The sequence below is a fragment of the Aotus nancymaae genome, unplaced genomic scaffold (assembly GCF_030222135.1).
Source record: "Aotus nancymaae isolate 86718 unplaced genomic scaffold, 86718_ANA_hifiasm-v0.15.2.pri h1tg000009l, whole genome shotgun sequence".
In the NCBI taxonomy this organism is placed as follows: domain Eukaryota; kingdom Metazoa; phylum Chordata; class Mammalia; order Primates; family Aotidae; genus Aotus; species Aotus nancymaae.
The window spans coordinates 2,641,902-2,669,450 of NW_026988420.1; the positions used below are offsets into that span (position 1 = coordinate 2,641,902).

General features: G+C 39.0%; 1 protein-coding gene across 1 annotated transcript in view; it reads left to right on the top strand.

The window, feature by feature from the left end:
* MIPEP (mitochondrial intermediate peptidase) overlaps nucleotides 1–27,549 on the top strand; it is a 170,045-nt gene that overhangs the window by 8,167 nt on the left and 134,329 nt on the right. Inside the window, exons 3-9 of the mRNA XM_021677332.2 lie at nucleotides 2,081–2,169; nucleotides 4,943–5,029; nucleotides 9,327–9,390; nucleotides 13,956–14,138; nucleotides 15,098–15,254; nucleotides 20,708–20,756; nucleotides 24,258–24,318. Of these exons, the coding sequence (XP_021533007.1) occupies nucleotides 2,081–2,169; nucleotides 4,943–5,029; nucleotides 9,327–9,390; nucleotides 13,956–14,138; nucleotides 15,098–15,254; nucleotides 20,708–20,756; nucleotides 24,258–24,318 (690 nt within the window). The remainder of the gene's footprint in view (nucleotides 1–2,080; nucleotides 2,170–4,942; nucleotides 5,030–9,326; nucleotides 9,391–13,955; nucleotides 14,139–15,097; nucleotides 15,255–20,707; nucleotides 20,757–24,257; nucleotides 24,319–27,549) is intronic.

The window sequence follows — 27,549 nt, forward strand, 5'->3', positions numbered from 1 at the left end:
CTATTTCCATAATGAAGAATCTACATCAACTAATGGGCAAAATAGCCAGCTAGCATTAAATGACAATATTAAACTCACAAAAATCAATATTAATCCTAAATTTAAATGTATTAAATGCCCCAATCAAAGACACAGACAGGCAAATTGAATAAAAAGTCAAAACCCATCGTTATGCTATATTTAGATCCATCTCATAAGCAAGGACACACAAAGACTTAAAGGGTTGGAGGAAGATTCACCAATCAAATGGAGAGCAAAAAAAAAAAATGAGTTGTAACTTTCGTCTCTGACAAAATAGACTTTAATAGTAACAAAGATTAAAAGAAACGAAGTACATTACATAATGGTAAAAGGATCAATGCAACAACAGGAGTCAATGATCACAAATATATATGCACCCAATACAGGAGCACCCAGATACATAAGACAAGTTTTTAATGACTTATAAAGAGACTTGGACTCCCACACAATAATAGCGGGAGACTTTGACACTATATTGTTAATATTCGACGAATCAACGAGATAGAAAATTGACAGGGACATCTATGATTTGAACTCAGACCTGGAACAAGTTGACTCAGTGAATATTTATAGAATTCTCCACCCCAGGTCCACAGAACATACATTTTTCTCAGTATCACATTACACCTATTTTGAACGTGACCACATAATTGGAAGTAAATCACTCTTCAGCATTTGTATAGCATTTCACAGACTTAAATGAAATATTGGTTGGCTATTTGTTTGTTATTTTCTTTCCCTATTCCTTCCTGTCTCCGCTGTTAAGCACAATTATTGGCATAAAAGAGATTTTTAATACCTATTATTAGATTGCATTCCAGCCTGGGCAATAGAGCAAGAATCCTGTTCTCTCTCCCCCTTTCTCTTTCACTTTCTTTCTTTTTCATTAAAAAAAAAAAAGAACTTTTTCCTTTTTGAATATTTAAGGTATTACCTGCCAGTAAGATTAGTACTATTATAAGGCAATCGTTTTATAAACTGTTTTTCACCAAATAGTCATTTTGGGTTTTTTAAATACAGTGTTTATGTAACAACTGTTTTCCTCATCACTATTACAAATCAGTTTTTAATATGTATGCTAGTGCTTTGAGTTTTAATATTGATTATAAATTCACAACCTGTAGATTAGAAATTTGTAAAAAAAAATGATGTAAGTTTACATAACTCATTTTTCAGGTACTTTGGTACTAATGTTATGTTATTGTTACCAATTGTTACAACAAATATACCAAACTTTGGATTTAAGTGTTTTGGCATTAAAACTATTTGATAATAAAATTAGGAAATTTTACCTTGTGGTGATTTTATTTCATGTTATAGTCACGCATCTTCTTGGCAAATAAAGAAAATTAGTGTTTTGTAGTTTCCCTGCTTTTTGTTACAATTAACATGAAAATGAAAATTTAGTTTTACATCATTTTATCTTTTTAAAAAAGAATTTTGCTCATTTTAATTTTTAATGACGTTAGCAGTAGTAGTTGTATACAGTATTACATGGAGACTATGAATTGATATTTTATTAAAAGGACTATAAAGCGAATGTTGCCTTTGTTTTCTGTGCAAAGACTAGAATGTAGTTAAATCAAAGACTAGAACGTAAGTAAAATCGGTTTCGAAACTATGCTATGTGTCAGTTAAAAAAAGTAAGCCTCTAAGAGTTGTTTCCTAGAGATAGGTTAACATGCAGTGAGAACCATATTGCAAAGAATTTTAGTGAGAAAGTTGTAGAATATTTGAAACTAGTGTCTGTTCTTTTGAAATAAAGAATTAGGAAGAATTTTCTTGGTGTTTATATTTGAAGGAAAAAGACTTTTCTGAAATAAAGTTAATAAAAGTATTTTTTTTAAATGAAACAAACTTGGTTTCAAGGAATAACAGAATTAATAAATGTTCAGGAAGAAGCTGCTTTTCTTTACTCGCTTAGGAAAAGGTTAGTAATGGAAATACACAGGCCAAGCCAATGGCACATCTTAAAACCCAGTTTTCATTTTCACCCTCAGATCCTGGAAGAAAGCTTCCCATCAAATTCCCTTTTGGTTTTGTCTTTCTCCTATATTAGGCTGATTTTGTGAAAATCGCTCACCCTGAGCCAGCATTCAGAGAAGCCGCAGAAGAAGCCTGTAGAAGTATTGGCACCATGGTGGAGAAGTATGTGCTGTTCTCCCCGCCCCGCCCCGCCCCCCTGCCAAGTGCTGGGTGATCTGGTTTCATGGACTTGTGCCGTAGACAGTTTTATTCATAGTGCTTGTCCCCGACCCAGCAGGGTGGGAGGTGTGTGTGACCCCGGTGGCTGGAGGGAGGGCTCGGGACAGGCCACTGGTTCACCTCACAGGCAGACTGGGCCTCTCAATCATTTCCTTGTCTATAAATGGGGTCATAACGTTAACCCTGCCTCAGGGTCCTTGTGAGGGTTAAATGAGATCAATGTAAAGGTGTCACTTGCTAATCTGAGATCACAGACACCCAGGATTCTTGTTATCACCATTATCACTTACCTTAAATAAGGGCTTTTTAGTACCTTAGTGGCAAATTGGACTTACTAGATTATCACTTGATTAAATTGCTGTTGCATCTATGGCTGTGGGCCACAAGGCGAGAAGCCAAAACGCTCTATAAATAGTGTCCTTGTGGCCCCCATCAAGTTGGAATTAGGGGAGTCTAGGGAGGCCATTAAAAATCTATGGGAGGGCTGGAGCAGGCTCTGGCTGAGGCTGTGATGGAGTGTAGTGATTTTGAGGTAAATGTAAATGTTTTTAAGCCACTTATGAGAGCTCCATAGTGCTTGTTAAAATAACTGTGGACAGCGCTGTATTCCAGCATACTTAGCTACATGGCACCATGCCAGGCAGTGTACAGAGCTAGGGAGAGCCCTGGGCTTGCCAGCATGGATTTACAACAGGAGAAAGGGGGTAACATGATAAGGCGATTCCATATACCAGAAATTGTTGGAGGAGGAGAATGGTGCCTTCTCTGGTTGGATGAGGCTTCCTTGAAAGACCCAATACTTCAGGATGTGCAGCTGCTGCTTTTCCGCAGGTCGAGCTACGTTTGTTCACTTTGGCACAATTGTGTATGACTTTTCCCATAGCTGCTAAAATCCATCCCGCGGAATGGGATAGAGCTGGGCCCTGCAGAGTGCAGACACTGGGCATGCTGACAGGGCTGAAAGTGGGGACTCTCTGGGAGAAAGCTTTGCCTCTATGGGAAGGGCCCCTGGAAAGGAGGCAGCAGCGGGCCGCCTGCTCGAGGCGCTCTGCACACTATGTCCTGTCAAATTGACGTGGGCTGGGCTCATGGACAAGCACTCTTCATTTTGCGGGAGGACAAGCACACACTAAAGTATGGATTTTATCTCAGGGTCTTCCAACATTAAACATACTGGGAGGTTTCCTTAAACCTCTGCAGTGGGGGCAGTGCGGGCAGCCTCTGAACTGCTGTCCCTTTGCCATGGGATGGCTCCATGGGTGAGCAGGTTAAGAGGAGGTAGGCCTCCACACTCTCTCCCTGACTTCTGGGATCCATGTGTGGGAGTCTGGCCCTTCTTGGTGAATGTTTTTTGATTGGTAATGACTACCTCTGTTTCCCTGGTGTTTGGGAAGGCCCATGAGAATGGTAACAGAAACCCTTTGATTCTTATAAGTCTTCAGTGTTTTTATGTGAACCAGTGGAGGAGTAGGAGTATCCTTGAGTCTCTGAGTAGGAACTGGTGGGTGGTTCTTATAACCTTGTCCCTCCTTGAAGATCTACCAAGCAGAGAGCAGATTGTATCTAGACCCAGCTCACTATTTAGCTCTGAGAGGGCCATGGCATTTGCATTTAGGAGAGAGGACTGGGTTCCTGCCAGTGGTACTGTGGGGTGGGTTGGGACCACTGCCCAGCCTTGGGCCCTTTGCTCTCTGGCTGGCAGAACTGCTGAACAGTGGTCATGGTTCATTCATATAGGATGTGTGTGCTGCACACATGATCTCGTTTAATCCTCACAGCAGCCTAAGGTCTAAATAACATGTCCAGGGTCCCAGAGCAGTAACAGGGCCAGTCTTGCATCCCAGGTGCATGGCTCTGAAACCTGTGTCTTGAGCTCTCCCTTACAGTGTGTGCCTGCCACTCACACCGACATGAGCGCAGGTAGCCTGTGTTCTAGGGTGTTCAGTCCAGGACTGGAAAATCTTTGTGTTGTTCATCCTCCCATCCTCGTGCCTTTCCTTTTATTAACAAAACAAGTGACCACTGGCATGTTGCTAACGGGGATAGGTTCTCAGTTAAATCACTAGTTACCATATCCCTCCCCTCCCCTCCCCTCTTTCCTGCCTGCCCTTTCTGTCCCAGCTGTGGACTGTGGGTTTAAACTTATCCTTTAACCTACCAGAGCAGTTAGTACCCCAACACTTCACCTAACAGACTGCCTGTGCTGAGTAGTTCAGTTTCTAAGAATGGTTTTGCACTGGATGTGGTGGCTCATGCTTGTAATCCCAGCACTCTGGGAGACCGAGGACTGAGCAGGGAGATCATTTGAGCTCAGGAGTTTGAAATCAATCTGGGCAACATGGCAAGACACCATCATCTCTACAAGAAATTTAAAAATTAGCTGGTCTTGGAGGTGTGCATCTGTAGTCCCAACTACTTGGGAAGCTAAGGTGGAAGGATCACTTGAGCACAGGAGATTGAAGCTGCAGTGAGCTGCGATCATGCCACTGCACTCCAGCCTAGGTGAGAGAGTGAGATCCTTGTCTCCAAAATAAGGGAAGGAAAGGAAGAAGGGAAGGAGAAAAGGAAAGAAGGAAGAAAGGATGGTTATGCTGTTCTTGGTAGATTATGCTATTCAGCTTCTGGGCATCTGTGTGGTACAATCTGACATCATTCTTTTCATGTAAAGTTAAAGTATTAGAAAATCATCTAATTTTTTCCTTTCTAATTTTTCTAGGTTGAACACAAATGTGGAATTATATCAAAGTTTGCAAAAATTACTAACTGATAAAAAACTTGTGGATTCCCTTGATCCAGAAACAAGGTATTCACTCATTTCTCTGCCTTGGTCGTGACCGTGACTGTAGAGGTGAGGTTGGGAGACTCCCCTCTGTACTTGCAGTCTCTGCTGTCTGGAATGTTTCTCCCCAGGTATCTCTTTGACTTCTGCACTTTCTCTAGGACTCCACTCAAATGGTGTCTCCCCCAAAATCTTTACACAGGGTCAGACTCCACCCTCTGATCCTGATTTATTTTTCTTCATAGTCCTGATTCGTTTCAACATATCCTATTTGTTTATTTGTCCATCATCTATCTCACCAGACTGCAAGCTCCTTGAGGGTAGGGCTTGGTGTGTTTTGTTCCAGCTGCACCCTCAGCACCTACACATTCATGGAATGTGGTCAGTGCTCAACCAATGAATGAACTCCTGTAAACAGTTAATAATTACACTTAGCTTTATGCTCAAAGTTCCTTAATTGATGCTATCAGAAAATATAAGCAAATCGATTTTATTTACTGGGAGGATGTCAAGATCCTTGTAATGATTTGCTTTGGTTCATTAGGCTGCATTTATTAAATCTGAATCAAAAAGGCCTAACTTCTAAATCAATACATGAGACTATTTGATATGAGACTTATTTCTTTGCTTAAATGTATTTATGAGTGTAGTAGGGTTTGTCGTTAACCTGCTTGTAATGTTTATGTCATAACACAGAGATTAATTTTTTCTCATCTGTTTGTACCTATTATCTACTTTTTATTAGTGGGACACTTCCTCTGGCAACTTGATTCTTTCTGATCCTGTTTCCTTCTCCTATTTTGTCTTTATGTGGCTTATTGACCCTCAAGTGAAGCCACTTTCTGTAGGGACCAGTTGATCATCCAGTTTGCTGTTAATCTGGTACACGAGCAGCATGGTATGTGAGCAGCACATTGGGGCTCAGTCTTTGAGGGATTATTTTCACCTGCCTGACAGGTATGCAGGTACCTGGTGCTGTTTCACGTTGTCAGTCCTGATGCTCAGAACACTAGTAAAGCTAGCTGTGTTATCACAGTAGTTTAAGCTTGATCATGATACTGCTTTCATGAGCAAAGCAAGGAAAAGTTGAAGACCTATTAATTGTGCCAGATTTATACTGAACTGGTACTGACTTTAAATAACAAAAAATGTTAAAAATAGAATGTTATTCATAATCTCTATTTACTAAAGATCAGCATGCCCCTGTTTGTGTATAAAAATTGTAATGGGCTAGCAGACCATCTTAGATAGAAAGGACTTGTACTGATAAGGATACATACCACATTTCTAGATATTTCTAAAAATGCCAATAGGAATTTTTAAATAATAAAATGATAAATATATTGGGAAAAATAAATTGGGTAGAATATTAATAGTGTAGAAAAGAAAAGCAACTTGGAAGTAGGAGAGAGAAGAATTTGAAGTAATCATTATTGCAGTATCATGGCACTTACATATCATTGAGTGTTGGCTAGCACCCAGAAAGAGCTATATTTTAGACCTATGCATATGGTAAAATATAAGACATTGGCTAAATCAAAGAATTATAGATTTAATAAAGTCTTTTCTGATTAGTTAATATACAGAGAAAATGATTTAAATTGAGTAACTCGTCATCTTATTCTTAGATTCAGTCTTTGAAATACTAGTTCTCTCAGATGTTTAGAAATTTTCTCAGAAGGGTTCCTTCAGTCAGTAAGTTTGGAAATCTCATATATCAGTGTATTTCCCTGCTTGAAGAATTTTAATAGTTTAGAGTCTCTGAGAAGCCCAGCCATAAAGAGACCTGTTTAACTTGGGGTTTTTCCAAAGCCATTAAGAGCTTTCATGTATGCAAAGGATAATAAGCACATTCTTCAGATAATATAATGGAGGGAAAATCCTAATTGCAAGAACAGCCAAAGCTGTAATACACCTTGGAATGAACTGAGGAAGGCAGAGTGGAGAACCTCAACACTCACAACACCTAGGAAGCATGAAAGTGACTGAAACGGAGAAACATGCTGTATTAGATAAGAAAGAATAAAACTCAATCATGTTTACTACAATAAGTTTAATGCTATCCAATTTATAAAGTTTTTTTTTTTGTTACTTAAAATGATTTTGAAGTCACAGAGAATAAATATGCCACAACAGGCAGGAAAACTCTCGTTAAGGGAAATTACTAAAAAGGAACTTATACCAGCTAGAAGAACATATAAAAATGCTATATTTAAAGAGCATTACACTTAAAAATGCCAGAATAGTCAGTTAGATCAATGAAAGAATAGAGAAATTTCAGACATAGACACAGATATACATATATATATACACACACACACATATATAAGTAAGACTATTTGGTATGTCATAGAAGTGTCATTTCACATCAGTAGGGAAAGACTTGGTTTTCAGTAAATGATGTTAGACCAGTGGATAACCATTTTGGGGGAAAAAGTAGATTGATTAAAGATTTAAATGTTTTTAAAAGAAATATAAAACTAGTGTAATCTTGGGATGTTGAAGGTGTTTCTTGGTATGATACAAATTCATAGCACAGAAAGATTCGTTGATTTTTATTATGTAAACATCACAATCTTTGGTATAGCAAAACACTTCCACATTCAAAGTCAGAACACACAAATGGGACAAATGGTTCTTATATGACAGAGGCTTAATATATTAACTATGTTAAGAGACCTTTCAGATTACTTTAAAAAAAGAAGAAAGAAAACCCCCTTATAGAAAAATGGGCAAAAGATTCTCTTCGTGAAACTCTTATTTCACAAAATTAGGAATAGCCACAGATGACTGTTAAATTGATAGCAGTGTGCCACAAGCGTAACATGGCAACAAGTGTGAAGTGGGTGAAAGTGCGTCTCCAGAGTGGAACAGCTGGGTTGGACGTTGGCTTCAGAGCTCATTTAGCCTTAGTTTTCTCCTTTGTAAAAGGGAAATATAAAGTACTTCATAAGAATCATATGAGATGTAAAGGAAATAATTTGTGTTAAGTGTTTTGCTCTGCACCTGGCACGTAGTAGTCATTCAGTAAATGGGACCCACCACCATTAAGGAAAGATAGAATGAAGCAGAGAGCCCAGCAGCCAACAAAGTTGAAACAGAATAAGAATAGTATTTCTGGTTTAAGATGATGGATCCTCTCTAGTTAGGTGTAAATTGATAAGTCTTTATGGAGGACCATTTTGTAATACATATCAGTGTGCATATTTTTGATTGATTTCTTGGAATTTATCCTAAGGAAACAAAGAAGGATTAAAAAAAAATGTAACAAGGATTTTTATTATATTATGGTTCATGGGAGTGGGAGAACAAAAACATTTACAGTCTATATGACAACACAAAACAAGCATCAAAAGCCAACTTTTTGAGGAATGTTTAAATATATGGAGAACTTCAGTGTTTGTGATATAATTTTACAAGAAAAAAACAAAAGTATATACAGTTGGACCTTAATTATTCTTAATATGTAATATAACATTAAAAGTAGATTGAAAGGAAATCCAAGAATTTTAATGGTCATTATCTTTGGTAGGATTTTAAATGTTTCATGTTGTTTCTACAATACAGTTTTGTAACATAATAGACCTATATTGTATAATACAATAAACAAAAATTTCCATTCAAGGTATATTTGACATAATAATCAGGAAGATAAATATATCTATTTTGAAAACTCAAGGAGAGCCAAAAGAATAGATCAAATATTTGATTGTTTTCATTCAGTGTGTGTGTTTTTTTTTAAATACTGTTGACAGAAAAAAGGTGTTACACTTGAAATTGGTTCCAAGCATGAAGCAGGATTAAAAAGAAAGAAAGCAATTCTCATTAGCCAAGAAACTCAGCTTCCAACACAGCATCAAAGAATTTAATATTCTAAATAGCTGCTACTGGCTGGAAGGAAAACTGAAAATCTCATGCAGAGGGCCTTTGAAAAATTGTCCAAATATAAAACCTATTTTATGTTTTTAATTATTGGGATTTGGATTGAGTTGAAATAAATAAGTAATTATTATGGTGGCTTTCACAGGTTTGTACTCTCTGAATAAAGGAATAAGCTCTTACATGAAGAGCCAATCATAATTATCAGTCAGCTAGATGTTTTGCCTGACTTCTGAGGATATTAAGCTCTGTGTTTAAAACAGAGAGAGAGAGTGTGTATGTGTGTGTGTGAGAGTGTGTGTGTGTGTGTGTGTGTGTGTTGAAAGAATTTTTGGCAGTGAGGCTCTAAAAGACTGATGATTTATTTAACAAAAAAAACCCACAATTTTTTTGTTAGTAATTTTTATTACCTGTTATAACCTGGGGCTCATTTTATTTATAGGCGAGTAGCTGAACTGTTTATGTTTGATTTTGAAATTAGTGGAATCCATCTAGACAAAGAAAAGGTACATCTTTCCTCTGTTTTTTGACTCTTCCTGTTTTACTAACATTCAGTTGGTATCATTGTTGTTACAGTCCTTGTATATATTGCTTGAATTTGCATATTGTAAAAATGTGCAGATCTTTTATCTGTTATGAAATTCTTCTATAGATTGTATTTGAATGTAGCCCTCTCTGGAAGCTGGCCTATCACACCATGATGATTCAGAATTAAGAAAGACTTGGGCCAAGTGGAATGTTTTAGATGTCATGGAATTAGGATGAGATGGGCAATATCAGAAAAGACTGGCAAGTGAATGGGAAAGCTGATGTCATTGAAGATTGGTAGTACAGGGAATATCACTGAGACCTTACGTAAGTGTATTTATATATATTGTAGGTGTCTTTGACAGATGCAGCAAGCACAGATTACACAGTGTTTACACTGGAGTTGAAGGCCTTCTACCTCGTCCAGGCCCTTCATTTTACAGACGTGGAAACAAGACAAAGTGATTTGTTCAAGTTGCCATTCTAACTAATGGCCAAAGTTGTTAAAATTTCTAACACTGGCCAGTTGTTAAAATTTCTAGCACATAACATCCCAAGAAACCTAGTGCCTCATTTCAGTTTTAAACTCAGGGCTGGAAGAACAGGAGGGACTTGACACCATTGAAAGTTCAGCCTGCCACACAGTCTCCTCCACTCACCTGCCATCTAGACTATTATGGCTTTTTGTTTGTTTATTTGTTTTAAACAGTAATACATTTCTCCTAGTAAATATGGTAGAATTAAGCCACTTACCTATGAAGAGATTAAGTTATCAAAATATCTTGAAAAGTAGAAGGGAATATGTATCACATACAGTAGATACTATCATTTTGATAAGTATTGAGTTTGAGTAAAGCTGGAGCCCCTCACACATCCGATGTGTTTGTGTGGCTTTAAAGGCTCAGCATGTGATTCTTGGTCTGACCCTGACCAGGGACATGCCTTCCCAGCAGCCCATGAGGCTTATAGGCTCTGCTATAAACTCACATTGCCTAAAGTGACCACATTTTCCCCTTTCAAAATCAGTTCTTCATTAATACTTCTCTGTAAAATAAAATTTTGGAGTCAGTTTGTATTCTTTTCCTTCCTGATATTCTCATATCTTCTAACCAAGTCCTTGCATTGTTCCTACAGTCTTGCATCTGTCTGAATCCCAAAAGCAAATCACTTTGATTCTTATCGCCAAACACCTGGGCTATTCTAAGGGCCTCTGTCTTCCTAACAGTCATTATATTTAACATCAGTTGAGCATTTGCTATTTTAAAGCATATATTTCTCATCAAATCCTCACAACAACTTTGAGCTTCGTGCTACTATTATTCCTGTTTTTTCAGATGAAGAAACTGAAACTGTAGAGGTTGTGGGAGGTTATTTTGTAAGCCAGACAGACTCCAGAGCGTACATGGCCAGCCCTGTCTGTCGGCATCCTGCTGGTCAGTCTTTCCTGTCTGTGAACATTGGATTAGTTTTTATAAGCATTGATTTGTTACTCTGCACAGAATCGTCCTGTGTGCTTCCCATTGTCTAGTGAAGTTAACAAAGAGCTCACACTCCTGGCTGTGTTCTGGCTCGCAGCCGCTCATTCACAGTGCCCTCCCCCGTGTGTGGTGAGCTGTCCTCCTCCTAGGCCTACTCAGCAGGTTTGCCTGCCTGAAGTCCCCATGAAGACTTCATCCTCATGCCACATTGTCAGTGAAGCTTTTATCAATCCCCCAGGTGGAATTTTATATTCATCCAAATGCATTTTACTTCTTTCACTTGTGACATTCTTCTTTACCTCTTATTGATGATGATGCTGTTATTGTTGTGTTGCTTATCTAAACTATAGGCTTATAAAGGATTGAGAACATGGATCGTGTTCTCATATTAGTTTGGGATTATGCATATTAGTTTGGGATTCAATAAAGTATTGAGTGAATGCATGACAAATAATAATGCTAGCTAGATATCTTCAGATGGAAGGTTGCTAGTAGAGAATCCACGTGAATAGTTTTAGTTTTTATGTAATCCTCATGAAGGATGCTTTTGAAACTTTGCTGACATATGTGTTTAGTTTCACCAGCATACACATTGCCACTTATCTAACATATTATTACAGTGTGGCTCCTCTTTCCCAGTGAGCAGCTCCCTGGGGAACCCATCAATATTGAATATGCAAGTTAAGTAAACCTGCTCAGTTTTTCTCTTGTAACTTCCATGTCTGTTTTCAAAGGTGCCCCACTAGTACAGGATATAAGGAAGACATGTTCCATTTTTCTAAAGAGAGATCATGAAATAAACCTACCAACATAATCTATAAACCATCAAAGCCTATATTCTTTACAGTTGGTTTCTTAGTTTTTTTTTTTTTTTTGAGAAGAGATTTCACCCTTGTTGCCCAGGCTGGGGTGCAATGGCGCGATCTGGACTCACCACAACCTCTGCCTCCCGGGTTCAAGTGATTCCCCTTGCCTCAGCCTCCTGATTAGCTGGAATTACAGGCATACGCCACCATGCCTGGCTAATTTTGTATTTTTACAAAATTAGTAGGGACGAGGTTTCTCCGTGTTGGTCAGGCGGTCTCGAATTCCTGACCTCAGATGATCCGCCCACCTCAGCCTCCCAAAGTGCTGGGATTAAAGGTGTGAGCAACCGTGCCCAGCCTTAATTTTTAAGGTCTAATACAAATATAATTTATAAATTTAAAATGAATAGAAATGTTTATTTTTAACATTATTTAATAACACAAAAATTTCATAGAAGTTTTGAAGAGTTCAGATTCTTGTACGTTTGTTACCACAGAATGATGAAGTGATATGCCTGGTAGATCATTGAAGTCGGTGTGAGCTCAGTTTTTACTTTTCAGAGATTTTATCAGCTGATAAAATCTTCAAAGTAATTAATTTTATCACTTTTTTTTTCATAGTAAAGGCTTCGAGGAAAATTTTGGAACTATAATGTAATTTCAAGATCCTGTTCATCTTTTTTGTTATTCCACTTGTTACCACTAGGTGGTGCTAAATGGTCGTATCAAAAACAAAATCAGCAAAGAGAAATCTGTACTGTAAAGACATCAGAGTCTCCGAAAACTTTTTTCCATGAAGTTTGAATTTTCTATATTGAAAACTTTGGGGTTAATGATATGTGCTCAATTTTTTCAGCATCTTATCAAGCATACCTCTACATCGTCTGTGTTTATCTTTAAAAAGTATATTAGTACTGTGGCTTAATAATTTTTTAGGAGCATAGTACAGTTTAGAACCTGTTAATTGCTATCTCCCCTCCCAGAAAGATTTGTGTACACTTTCACCTGAAGTCCAGCATGAGCCCAGTGTAGAGCCTGTCTAGTTTTTTAGTAACCAGTAACCGAAAATTCAGCCCTTGTCTTCCGGTAGACCTGACTCATAATGTGGATTCTAGTTTATATTTCATTTAAAGCATTTATGGCAACCCTTTGCTAATACATATTTTCTCAGGTGATTGTGTGTTACAAAGGCACGACTGCAAGATCAAACCTAGGCGGACGTGCTGGCACCATCCACATCCTCATCACTGACTATCTGAGGGTCTGGCGGGAGTGAGGAACATGAGCCACATGACAGGGACACAGAGTAGAAGACAGGACCATGCCCTGGGGCTCCAGTCTATTCTTAGGCTTTGCTGTGTCGTTCTGTAGCAGCTCAAGCACATACGAAATCAGAACATTGTTTTTCCCTGAGACAGGGTCTCGCTCTGTTGCCCAGGCTGCAGTGGTGTCATCATAGCTCACTGAAGCCTTGGCCTCCTGAGTTCAAGTGATCCTCCTGCCTCAGCCCCCAAAGGACTGGGACTGCAGGCGTGTACTACCACACCTGGCCAAAATCAGAACTTTTAAAATGTGCTTCCCCACTTATGGAGGCTCACTACACTTTTGCAAAGAACCGTATTATTATTATTTTTGAGGCAGAGTCTCCCTCTCTCTCACAGGCTGGAGTACAGTGGTGCAATCCTGGCCCATTGCAACTTCTGCCTCCTAGGTTCAAGCATTTCTCGTGCCTCAATCTCCCGAGTAGCCGAGATTACAGGCACATGCCACCACACTCAACTGATCTTTGTATTTTTAGTAGAGATGGGGTTTCGCCATGTTGGCCAGGCTGGTCTCCAACTCCTGACTTCAAGTGAGCCTCCCTTGTTCGCCTCCCAAAGTGCTGGAATTACAAGCATGAGCCATTGCATCTGACCTGTATTTTTTTAATGTTGTTAATTTCAATGATTAATTATATAACCTAAACATAAAATAGAACTAGAAGTTATGTAAACCGTAAAGCATAGAAACATCAGAAAACCATAACTATAATCTTTTTGTTAGGGTATTAAATATCTGTTAAAACTAAAATTAATATTTATGATGTATATTATATAGTAATGATATTTTCAGTATATTCATTTTACTAATATACTTAATGTTATTAAGTGATAATTTAACAATGTATATGTTGATTTGACATCTTTATATTTTATTAAATTAGTTGTGAAGTATTAATTCAAAATGCCTTTAAATAATTTTTACTCTTCGTGCATATAGCGTAAAAGAGCAGTGGACCTCAATGTTAAAATCTTGGATTTGAGTAGTACATTTCTTATGGGAACCAACTTTCCCAACAAGATTGAGAAGCATCTCTTACCAGAACACATTCACCGTAACTTTATATCTGCTGGGGATCATATCATAATTGATGGCCTCCATGCAGAAGCACCAGATGACTTGGTATGTATGTTTCATTCTCTTTATTGTTTAGGTCCCATTTGTGTGTTGCTACTGCTTTAACCCAAAATTCAGTGATAATATAATAATATCTTCAAACACTTTTTAGCAGGCTAGGCGCGGTGGCTCACGCCTGTAATCCCAGTACTTTGGTAGGACGAGTCGGATGGATCACTGAGGTCAGGAGTTCAAGACCAGACTGACCAACATGGTGAAACCCCGTCTCTACTAAAAATACAAAAAATTATCTGGGCGTGGTGGCAGGCACCTATAATCCCAGCTACTCGGGAGGCTGAGGCAGGAGAATTGCTTGAACCTAGGAGGCAGAGGTTGCAGTGAGCCGAGATTGCGCCATTGCACTCCAGCCCAGGCAACAATTTGAGACTCCATCTCAGAAAAAAGAAAAAAAAACAAAAAAAACCAACTTTTTAGCATTACTATGCTAAGCCCTAAAAATTTAACTTGTGGAATCATTAATGCCATAAACACTTTAAAGAATGAAAATGGTTTAATTATTTACATTTCATACAAGACTCGTTATTTTAAAGTATGATTAATAACAGCATTGATTGACATTCTAGACTGCAGAGGCTTTTTAATGCATGCAACATTGCTTCACCTGGTTAAGATGCTTTATAGCATAGAAGTCCATGCATTGGGTAGAGATTTGCCCCGCCGTACCTCAGAATAGTCCCCTAGAGTTGCAGTCAAGTAGGCTGTAGCATCCCATGCTGTTTTATGACTCTGGAAGCTTTATCGCCTTCTGTAGACCATTGCTTTATTTTGATCTGCAGATAAAATAAAGTGATCTACAAGTTATTTATATTATTTATATCTACAAGTGATCTAAAGTTATCTACAGTGATCATCTGCAGATAAAGTGGGATCATGAGCCTGTGTTATTGTCACATAGGACTGTGTCATGGTATTTATATCCTTTACCATTTACTTTTTAAATGTAGGTGCGAGAAGCTGCTTATAAAATTTTTCTTTATCCCAATGCTGGTCAATTGAAATGTTTAGAAGAATTGCTCAGCAGCAGAGATCTTCTGGCAAAATTGGTAGGGTATTCCACATTTTCCCACAGGGCTCTCCAAGGAACAATAGCTAAAAATCCAGGTAAGCCTGTTTATCCAACATTTAAGGACAAAATAGGTTGTTATGAAACTGAGCTTTTGATTTCAAATAGCTGTAAATTAGTGCTCTATTTTTAATACAGAGAGCCATTTATTGAGATTTTTAAATGTATTTTTATAGCAACCATTTTTAAATAGAGCTAATAATTTGCCATATATTCTGTCCAACCGAAGTATTTTATTTTATGTGAATGTTGAGAGTAAAATCATAACCTAACATTTCATTTTGATGTTAGTCTAAATTGTTTTCATTTTAACTCAATTAGTTTCTGTGCTCAATTTGACCAAATTGGTTAGAATTAGGATGAGAGAATGAAAGATGAGTATTTTTACTGAGGTCAAGGTTAAAGGTCAGCTAGGTCATATAAGAAACACATAGTCAGATAAGCCTCGTTTTCAGAGAGAAGAGTGCTGCTTAGGAAGGTTTGTGCTGGGTGGGGTGTGACGAAAGTGTGTCCTTGGGTTTGCATTAAACTTGCCTTGTGCTGTGTTGAGTTCCTTATGATTCATAATGTCTAAGAGAAAATGTTACACAATAATAATATAAATGTACATAATACGTTTTTTCAAAAGCATTTATTGAATTGTAGTTGTAATTTAGTTGGTGAGTCAGGAGTAGGGTGGCCATGGTGGTGGAGCTGAGGGAGATTCAGGGTCTTGGCAGTGAAGTTGCAAGCCTTGATGAGGATGAAGAGGAGGAGGTGGCGGTGTGGTGGCCCCCTGGATTTCTGGCTGTGCATCTGGATAGACATTCCACTCACAGACAGAGGGTACACTGTGGGCAGGTCATAACCTGAGTCCTCATTTGTCTTTATTCCTTCTGTGCTTATCCCTTCTCAGCCTAGCATGTTCCTCTCTTCTCCAGAGTTCTCTAAAGGCACTCAGTCTTCTTACTCTTTGATAAACGGCTGTTTCCCTTGACCTGTCAAGGCTCTCAGCTAAGCCACAGGCATGTCACTCTCATTGCAGCCTTGGTTCCCTCACTCATGTCTCAAAATCTCCAGTGGAGAGCACCTTCTCTCCCTAGTCTGTCTGTTAAAATCTTATCCCATTTTTTTAGTGCTCAGCTCAAAACCCACCTCTTTGATGAAGCTTGTTACACTTTTTCACTCTCCTTGGACTCCTTTGTTCTCGAACCCTTAAACCACTTAGAATTTGTTTCATGTAATTGAAGCTCCTAAACAGATACAATAAGTATGTTATGTATTATATGTGTGTTTTTAGTGTATGTTTTTTCTTTTTTTGTAAGCATCAGTTTGGTGAAAAATATGTTTTTCTGTCATCACTGTTGTCGACAGTTTGATTATACTAGAACTGTATTTTTATCTTATATAAAACCATATTAGAATTGCACTCAGTGCTTACTCTGTTGTTACCTCATTTCCTTCCTCTGCAGCTTTGTGAAGTAGGTATTTGTATTCACATCACAGATAAGGAATCTGAGGTTAGGTTATATTGCTAAAATGTGGCAGAACTGAAGCCTAAATACATACTCTACTTTTATGGTTTTACATAGGCTGCTTGAGACCTAATTCCCTATCTTTTATGTCATCTACATCCTGTTTTTATTTATTAATTCAGCAGATATTTACCGAATGCCCACTATATGTCAGATATTATTCTTGGCCATGGAAATAAATCAGTGTGTAAAGCAGAAGAAAATTCCTATTCTTTTGCAGTTTACATTCTTGTGAGCAAGGGAAGACAGTTAAGAACGAAATAAGGAGATAAAGTATGTGGGATGTTATTAGTTAATACAAGCCGTGGGGAAAACTGAACAGGGGAGGGGATAAGGAATGTGGGCACGTAGGCTGGTGTCGGAGTTTTAGAGGGTGTTGTCGGAGGGCTTGCTGAGAACATGGCATGTGAGTGTGCTCTTGACAGGCGCAGGCGTGAGGCTGTGGCTCTTGAGGGGAGGAAGGTTTCATGCAGAGGCACTAGCAAGGGCTCAGGTCTTGAGGCAGAAAAATGCCTGCCACGTTTGAGGAAAAGCAAAGAGGGCAGAGTGGCTGAAGCAGTGTGTGCGAGGAGAGTGGCGAGAGGTGGGACAGACTGACCAGGGGCAGCATTAAGTAGACTTCACACAAGAGCACCGGGTCACTGGAGGGGTTGGGGCAGAGGAGTGAGGTGATCTGACTCCAGTGCTAATGGTGGGTCCGTGCTAATGGTGGAAGAGAGACTGCTCAGGTGCTGGTGTGCAGTAACCATGATGAGAAGCGTTGGCATCTTGACCAGGTGATAGCAGGGAAGATGTAAGATGTGATCAGATTCTGGATATATGGTATTTGGAAGAGGGAGCCAATGTTTTTGACCTAAGCAACTAGAAAGAGGGTGAGTTACTGTTAACTAAGATTGGGAGGACCAGGAACTTGGTTTGGTTCAAGTTAAGTTTGAGAAACCAAATGAGGTTCAAGTGGCAATGTTGGGTAGGCAGTTAGATAGAGTGTGGAGTTCTGAGCTGCAGATGTAAGTTTGAACCTCTAAAATGAGACTCTGAGACCACTAAGGGAGTGCGCTTAGAGAACAAATCCAAGGACTGAGCTCTGTTTAAACATCTCCAAGTTTAAGAGGCCAGGCATGTGAGGAACTGCTAGTTAACACTCCCAGATGTAATGGCCAGTGGGAGAGGCGGAAAGTGATTATAATGTGTGGTCCTGGAGGCCACGCAGAAGGTCTGTCTACAGGAGAAGGGAGATATCGGCTGACTCATGCTGTGGGCAGGTCAGATGTGAGGAGGACTGGGCACAACCACTGGCTGCAGCACCGTGGAGCTCACTGGACCTGCAGCACCCAGCACCAAATTCCATAACTGGCAAGTCACCCTTGTGTACTAAGTGCTTGCTGTGCTGATGTATCGGCAGGGGGATGTGGTGCTCGTCGTCACATAGGATGTGCCCTGGGTCCGTGAGGATTTAAAGCTTAGTATATTCATAAAAAAACGTAAATAGTAATACAGGTTGGCACATTTTCAGTGCCGAGGGAGTAGTACAGACAATGCCGTGGGATTTAGAAGCTCAGGGTGTTTGTCAGATGTGTCTATGGCTGTTGAAGGCACCCTGAGGGAAACGAAACCCCTCATGCACAGTGATGGAGTGAGCCTTCAGCAGAGCAGAAGGAAGGCAGGAGAGGCTGACTGAGGCTAAGGCAGGCATTCTTGTGGCCAGTGAATGAGGAGGTAACTGCGGTGAGGCTCTTAGTGATTTTCAGGGGGTTTGAAACTCAGTCTTAATACGACAATTCTCTAGGTACACTAAGTGAGGCAGGCCAGGCGCGGTGACTCATGCCTATAATCCCAGCACTTTGGGAGGCCAAGGTGGGCAGATCATTTGAGGTCAGGAGTTTGAGACCAGCCTGGCCAACATGGTGAAACGCTGTTTCTACTAAAAATACAAAATTAGCCAGGTGTGGTGGGGCAGGCCTGTAATCCCAGCTACTTGGGAGGCTGAGGCAGGAGAATCACTTGAACCCATGAGATAGAGGTTGCAGTGAGCCAGATTGCACCACTGCACTCCAGCCTGGGTGACAGAGCAAGACTCTGTCTCAAAAAAATAAAAAAAGATTAATTGAAGCAGATTGTTCACATATAAAATTACTAGAAGAATAAGATGGGTGAACATTAAAACATGGTTATTAAGAAGTAAAAAGTGTACAAGCATGCACGGGGATTCATTTGAAAACAGTTTTGTATAGCACCTGGTATACAATCCTAAAATGAGATTTTATTGTTGACTAAATAATGTATTTTTTTCCCTCAAAATTTCTATTGTCATTTAATATGGCACATGAGGCAGTGTTTTCAGAATTTGTGTACACAGAACTTGTTTAAGTATTGACAGTGGCAAGAAACCTCATGGGTTGGGTTTAGGTTAACCACCATTATTTCCTTAGCCTTTTATTTCACTCAAAAGGAGATAAATTAAAGAGAGCAAGAAACTTAAAACCGTACCAAAGATTATCTGGAAACTATAAACACAGTGTGTGTGGTAAACTAAAATACATATGAAAGTTCTGCACATGTAAGTCAGTGTTAAAAAGTGCTATATTCAAAAATACTCACAAAACGTTTTCTATTGTGGGAGACTGTGGTAATTCTACTACACTGTCTTAATGGGTTTGTAAATTATGATAACTCTGAACCCGAGAGATAGAGGTTGCAGTGAGCCGAGATTGCACCCCTGCACTCCAGCCTGGGTGACAGAGCAAGACTCCGTCTCAAAAAAGAAATATTTTAATAAAACTACTTTAAAAATTCTATCAGAAGTTAAGATGTATTGTTCTTATTTTTCTGGTTTTTTTTTTTTTTTAATTTATCCTGAATAGATTATTCTGCAGTTAAAAACAAAATAGTTATCAAGAAAAACATTGATTTTTAAAAATGTATTTCAGTGAATCATACTTCTCCACTGCACCTATTTTTAGTAACAAACCAGAATCTAGATATCTCTTTAAAACTTTGAAAAAAATCAGACATGTCTAAAAACCTTTTTTCTTACACATATGAATAGATAGAAACACCTTGAAATTTTGGACTTTTTTCTTCAGCCTCCCATTAGTTCTTTTTTTTTTTTTTTTTTTTTTTTTTTGAGATGGAGTCTCACTTTGTTGCCCAGGCTGGAGTACAGTGATGTGATCTGGGCTCAATACAATCTCCACCTCCTGGGTTTAAGCGATTCTCCTGCGTCAGCCTCCTGAGTAGCTGGGACTACAGGCGTGCACCACCGCGCCCTACTAATTTTGTATTTTTGGTAGAGACAGGGTTTTACCATGTTTGCCAGGCTGGTCTTGAACTCCTGACCTCAGGCAATCCACACCCCCTCAGCCTCCAAAAGTACTGGGATTACAGGAACGAGCCACTGCTCCTGGCTCCATTAACTATTTTAATTTTGGGATATAATCTGAGGCTATGGATTATTACTATGCCAATTTAATTTTTTTTTTTTTTTTGAGACGGAGTTTCGCTCTTGTTACCCAGGCTGGAGTGCAATGGCGCAATCTCGGCTCACTGCAACCTCCGCCTCCTGGGTTCAGGCAATTCTCCTGCCTCAGCCTCCTGAGTAGCTGGGATTACAGGCACGCGCCACCATGCTCAGCTAATTTTTTGTATTTTTAGTAGAGACGGGGTTTCACCATGTTGACCAGGATGGTCTCGATCTCTTGACCTCGTGATCCACCCGCCTTGGCCTCCCAAAGTGCTGGGATTACAGGCGTGAGCCACCGCGCCCGGCCACCAATATAATTTTTTTCTGATTAACAGATCATGATTATCTAGAAGTGTTTACTATATGTTTGGAACGTTAGTAGCTCTACTTTCCTTTGAAAATCATAACTTTAAGGGAATTGTGGTATATAGATTATGGTAATCACATAATAATTTTAACAGATATGTTCATTTTATTTCACATAATTGAAGATATTTTCTTTTGTATTTCATTTTAGAGACTGTCATGCAGTTCCTTGAGAAACTATCTGACAAACTTTCTGAAAGGTTAGTTTTTACTTTACTATTTAGTTATTTGGTTATGTGTTATTTCGTTTTTTTAAAGAAGACTTGATTTATAAAAACTTAGGAAGTGAGCTAAAATATAAGTTTTGACATGTTGGGCCAGACCTGTCTCACTATGAGATAGACTTTGAAAGACCATAGTTGTCTTCCTAAGGTGCCAGTCATGAGTACATAGGCTGTCCCCTCCCATTAACCAGTTGTCTTTAGAAATTCATCTTTCATTTGAACTTGAAAAATCCTTACCAAAATGTTTCTGAAACTATTTATTTTAACTTGTATTATGAATTTTATGACAAGTTCGTAAAGTAGTATTTCTCTTCTTTTGGCCTAAATACAGGAGGCTTATGGATGTGGTGGCCTAATCTTTTTGATTTTGTGTAGTATTTTAAGAAAGTTCTATCTCAACATTTGTAATTTCAAGCTGAAGTGTTTTACTGCCTTTGGTGTGTCCGTTTGTTATATATAAGCTGAATGTCCCTTATCTGAAATGCATGGGACCAGACATGTTTTGGATTTCATTTTTTTGAGGGATTTTGGAATATTTGCATATATATAATGAGATATCTTGGGGATGGAACCCAAGCCTGAACACGAAATTCATTTATGTTTCATATACACCTTATACACATAGCCTGAAGATAATTTTATACAATGTTTTTAATAATTTTGTGCCTGAAACCAAGTTTTGGCTGTGACTTATCACATGACATCACATGTGGAATTTTCCACTTGTACTGTCATGTCAGCGCTCAAGAAGTTTCAGAGTTTCAGATTAGGGAGGCTCAACCTGTATTCCTGCCTCCCCTGCTCCTGCCCTGCTCAGTGCCTTCCATCATGCACCTGCCCTTCACTGGCCCTCTTCTAGGACTTAGTTGAGAGGCAGCACACCTTTAGGTACCGAGGATTCTAGGAAGAAGCAGTCATGGTTTGTAAAAGAGGATGTTTTCTCTTTTCTTTCTTGTGTTACTGTCTAAAATCTTTTTTTGCCTTTTTTGGCTACACGAACACATTGAATCTTGGCTCACATTTCTGTTTTGGACTATAAACTCATGACTTAGAACTCATTCCTCTCTAGTTAGGATTATGTTTATAAATTCTAAAAATTTCTTTTTTCTTTTTTAAAGTTTTTGAGACGGAGTCTTGCACTATAGCCCAGGCTGGAGTGCAATGGTGCCATCTCTGCTCACTGCAACCTCTGCCTCCTGAGTTCAAGCAATTCTCCTACCTCAGCCTCCTGAGTAGCTGGGATTGCAGGCACGTGCCACCACACCTGGCTAATTTTTTATATTTTTAGTAGAGACGGGGTTCCACTATGTTGGCCAGACTTATAGCGAACTTGTGACCCCGTGATCCACCTGCCTCTGCCTCCCAAATTGCTGGGATTACAGATGTGAGCCACTGTGCCCAGCCTAAAAATCTCCTTTAATCCCAGTGAACCACTGTGTCTTTGGTAAAATAAAGAAAGAGGGTTAACTATATACTTATTTGAGGATTTATTCTACTTTACTTTGTTAGTTAAGTGTTAGTAGTCTTTTTCTACATAGCTATAGATTTTTAAGCAATCATAGCTTCATAATTTTACAGGTATATATAGGAGTTAATTCCAATATACATGTCATATTCTACAAATATTAAATACTTATTTAATTATTGACCAGCTAGAGTTTTTCAATAGGGGAAAAATGACTAGAAATCTTAAATGTAACCAATGATAAAATTTCTTTCTTGAAGGTAGTTTGTTTAGTCTCTTTTAAAGGTAGAAATTACATTAATATACTGCTTTATATGTTATTATTTCTCATGACAGGTAAAATTTGGATTAGTAGTGATTTACATGTGTACTACTAATTATATCTAATTTTATAAATATTGGAATGTAACATAAGCAAACTAGTCCTTTCATAACATAGTTATTAAGATTTTGTCCTAAGTTTTCTTATTTTGCTGTTGGTTATAAAGAGTTAAATGGAAGGAAGAAGGAAATTAACCTCATTCTCAGAGAGAGGGTTTTCAGGCATGGGCTGATGTGGACATGAATGTGGGTGAATGTGCGTGTGCTCAGGGAGTCAGAGCACATGAAAGAAGCCAGGCACCCCCACACTATAGGGACTCCACAGAAGGGGCAGGTTCGTCCTGACCAGAGAGTTCATAAGAGTTTGTTCTGTCATGCTAGGAGTTTCTTTTCCTAAGAAGAGCAGGCAAAGGAAAGAATGTTTATTTTACAAGCACAATTTTTTTCCTGCTCTGGAAGTTGAGGGAACAGCCCAGTCCCACACCCTCTGCTGGGTCACTTTTTATAGTATTGTTTGCACCCAGACCATGCTTTAGGACCTCATGGTTAACATGAATCCCCATGTCCCTGCGCCCTTCCCCGCCCCAAGGCCTTTGAATATAAAGGATCTAGAAACCAAATCATCCCAACCTGAAATATTGGATGTAATGTCTTTTCTTAAACCTGTAACTTGGTACCAAAGAATGAAAATATAAGACTCCCGCTGCAGAACTGTGGGGTGGAATCTGTGTCACTTTACAGGATGGTTGGTTGTAAGCTGGACTTGGGCACAAAACTTGTGCTTCTGGGCATTGTCTGTCTTTCAAGTGCAAAGCAGGTATAGCTGATACCCTGCTTGTCAGAACCCAGTGGGTTCCTGCGTTCCCCCAAATGCTGAAATAAGAACCCAATTCTGGATGAGGCTTCCTCAGGGAAAGAGTGACTCTCAAACAAACGTCAGTGAGAGTCACAAGGGAGACCTCTTGTTTAAAAATAAAGACTTATGGATCAACTTCTGTTCCTCTGTTTAAGAGAAATTTCTATTGCAAAATATAGTTTGAAATGAGCAGAACAGATTAACAAATGGAGCAATTTGCTTTTGTTACCCCCATAGAAAAAGGAGATGATGGGGACAATATGACAAGTCAATCAAATTGCTTTTCCCGCACACCTCTTTTGGACGTTTAATCTACCACTACAAGCTATGCTGTCTCTTCTCATTGCTTTAATTCTAGGGTTGCTGAGTGACCAAAATGGGAAGAAAAAAAAATTTCATCTCATAGAGGAGAACTGCCTGCCATAAAGGATTAAAAAGTTGGAAAGTAGCTTCAAACTGCTGGCTCCCAGCTGCTGTTACAGGGGGAGAAGGCATTCAGAAATCTTGTTTGGTAGAAGCTCCTTTTACTATGAAATTTAATAGTGAATCCTTCCCCAGTGCCTATTCGGTTGCCTTTTGGCCATTAAGCTCTAAGTTCTTTGGTAAAGAGTTAATGTAGTTGAACATTTTTACTGTTTTTTATTTTGGAGTAACTCGGTGCTAATCTTTCTTCCTTCTCCCTAGCCACCCAACAAGCCACCCTTTAAATACCAAAGAGAACCGGTTTTAAATGCTTGAGAAACAAATTTTATTGAGGAAATGGATCTTTATTAAAATCTTTTCATAGTCAAAAAAAAAAATTGTCCTAACAAGTAATGCTAAACCTGTTTTATAGAACTCTAAAAGATTTTGAGATGATACGAGAGATGAAAATGAAACTGAATCCTCGAAATTCGGTAAGTATATTGGAATATTTTTATTACAATATAGACAATCTATCAGCTGAAATCAGTATCTTTTGATTCAGAAACTTTCTTGTGATCGGCTAGAGGTCCATTTAGTCTTGTTTCTGATCCTCGGTTTTGGTAAATAAAGATGTTGAAATATTTGATTCTTATGTCCCAAACCGATGTTGCCTGTACATACAGCATTTTTGTCGTTGAGTTGACATATTTTATGTCTATACACTAACACAGTGTGTATGTACACACACACACACACACACACATATATATATTTATGCAAAGACTGCTTTCATTCTGTGGAATGTTGACTTCTCAGTTTAAAGCAGCCTTTAAGGAGGCTCAGGGAGGCTTATCTGGCAGGTGGCAATTTTAACCATCGGTGTTAAGGTTGCAGTTCATTTGCTTATTTGTTTGCTAATTTATGGTGCTCAATTGAGTAGGTCAGTATTTGACTAACAAAGTATACCACATTCTAAAAACACTTAAGTGTTGTTTTCAATCATATGATTATAGATCTTCCTTATATGATCCAACAGTATAGGCTAGCGTTGTAATGGCCAGAATGCTGCGCAAGTGATTAGGGGCACTTGAAAAGTGTCGAGATTCCAGATATTAGGACTCATTCCCATTTGGTTCTAGGGCACTACAGGATTACTGGGGTTGTCTACACCATTCTTTTCCAAATACTGTTGTAAATTCTTGACTTAGTTGCTGCTGCCAGAGCCATAGTCATAGGGAAGATTTAGAGAAATCAACCTTGCAGATTTACAAACTGTTTACTAGCTTCCCAGATACAGCCACTAGGAAGCAGATTAATCCCATTAAACTCAGCGATGTGTAAAGTGGCGCGCCAGTCTGTTAATTTATGGAAGGAGCTGTGTCTAGCAAAGTAACTAGTGTTAGTCATCTGCACACCTTGGCCCGGTAGGTAGGCTCATTTAGGAAACTATGTAATAGATAAGAATTTAGTTTGGTGACAATAGAAACAGAAAAATGAAAAATAAAATGTGTTGCCAAAAGCTAATTCAGTAAAAGTGAATATGACTTTAAACTGTTATCTGTAGACATTTTCATATAGCTTATGGATATGATTATTCTGCAGATATTTGTGAAGTGGCCAGGTCCCTGTGTTGGTGAATGGTGCCACTATTCGCCCTGCTGCTCTTGTCAGGACCTGTACTTAATCCAGACCAGTGGTTCTCAAAGTGTGGTCCCTGGACCAGAAGCAGTAGCATCACATGGGAACTTGTTAGAAATGCAAATTCTTAAGCCCCACTTCCGACCCACTGAATCAAAAACTGGGGTGGGCTCCACAATGTGTTTCAACCAGCCCCCCAGACACTGCACACTCCCCTCCCCCAAGATCAGTTGTTAGGTCCTGCAGATTCTCCCTCCCTGTGAACTCTTGTGTCTTCTCCTCCTGTGCCCATTGCCATAGCCTGGATTGGGATCATTATTCTCACCCAGATGGTAACTGGGATTGCCTCACTGGTTTCTAACCTTTTGTTCTTGCTCCACACAAAGCCATCTTGGATTCAGACAGTTTAGCCATGTTTTTAGCCCAGTGTTAGGCATAGAATTGGTTGTCAACACGTATTTGAACTATGAATGAATAATGACTGAATGAATTGCCACCAGAGGGATTTGTCTAAAAAGCAGATCTGATCTTGTCATTGTGTTGTTTAAAGTTCTTCAGGAGCTCCCCATTATTCTCTGATTTCCCTTCCTCCTGCTCTGCTGCTCCCGCCAAGCCCTCATGATTTGGCCCTTGCCCGCTTCTCTAGCTTTATCTTCTGCTGCCCCTCCAAGCCATGACTGTGTTCTTTGCTCTCTCCTAATACCTGTGCCATGCTCACATGATCTATTCACTTAGATTTGCTTTCTTTGATTCTTAATTCAAATTAGTATTAATGTGCTGGACACATAAATATGGCATGTGGGCAGCTTCCAGTCATTTACAAACACCACATACAGGAATGCCTTTCCCTCTATCTCATCTTGATAAACTGCTCCTATCATAAAACCCAATTCAGGCTTTGCCTTCTCGAGAACATTTCCTAACCTTCCACTGTGATTTAAATATCCTTCTCATGGGCTGTGTTTTACATGGCGCAATATAAACGTGACATACTGTCCTCTGATTGTTGGGTCACTTGCCTTTCTGCTGCCTAGGTCATCATTCTCTTGTTTTTATCTCATTACAGCCTGTGCTCTGTCTGCATCTAGCAGATGGTAGTAAATAATCATTAGAGGAAGTGTGTGCCAGGACCTGAACACTAGGGGGCGAGGGTTCCAGGGACGCAGTCCCTGCCCTTGAGGTACTTGTGGGGAGAAAGAAGATAAGCCTACAAGTATCTTATGTTGTCGTACATCCCATGATCTAAGTATTATCATGGAATATGAGAAAGCACACTTCTTATTGGAGGAGGTTATGCCTAAACTGAAATGTTAAAGGATAATGGTGATAAGGAGAGCAGCCAACATTTGTTGAGGCCTTACTCAGTGCCAGATGTTCTACTTAATAGTGTAAGTGCATTCAGCAATCTTATTTGGGAGGTACTGTTAATTCTTTCAACAAAAGAATATTAAATAGTAACATGTTTACTGAGTGACTCCCCTGTGCCAGGCACTGTTGAGGGTACAGGAATGTAATAGGGAATGATGTAAACAAAGTCTCTGTCATCATGCAGTTTATAGTCTGGTATGGATTGGAAACTGGAACCCAGGCAGTCTGTCTTCACAGCTTGGTCTCTTAACCACCCTTTGTCCACCTGGACACCTAGTAGGAAGGACAATTCATTCAAGTATTCAAGGTTTCCCTTCTTTCAGTATTATGTACCAGTCATCAAAAGCAACTAGTACTACAGTACTTCTTTATGACGTATTTTCTTTGCCAAGATTAGAGTTAATTCTGCCTTGGTTACATTTTAAATGTTTGCTTTCATTTTTGATATCTATTCTAAGCTTCTTGTTTAGATTTAAAAAGAACCTTAATCTTACCGTTAGTACACTTATCTTACCTGCAGTATGTTTTATGGATTAATACATGGGTTAGATTTTGGGAAAAATTTCATCATGACTAATATAATTCTTTAATGTTGACTTTTGTTAGATTCCAATTTAGAATGACATTTGTTTACCTTTTCCCCAGATTCTGGGTTAAGTATTACTTATACCTCACTATCCCTTGGTTACAGGGAAGTCAAAATAAGGAGCCAGGTA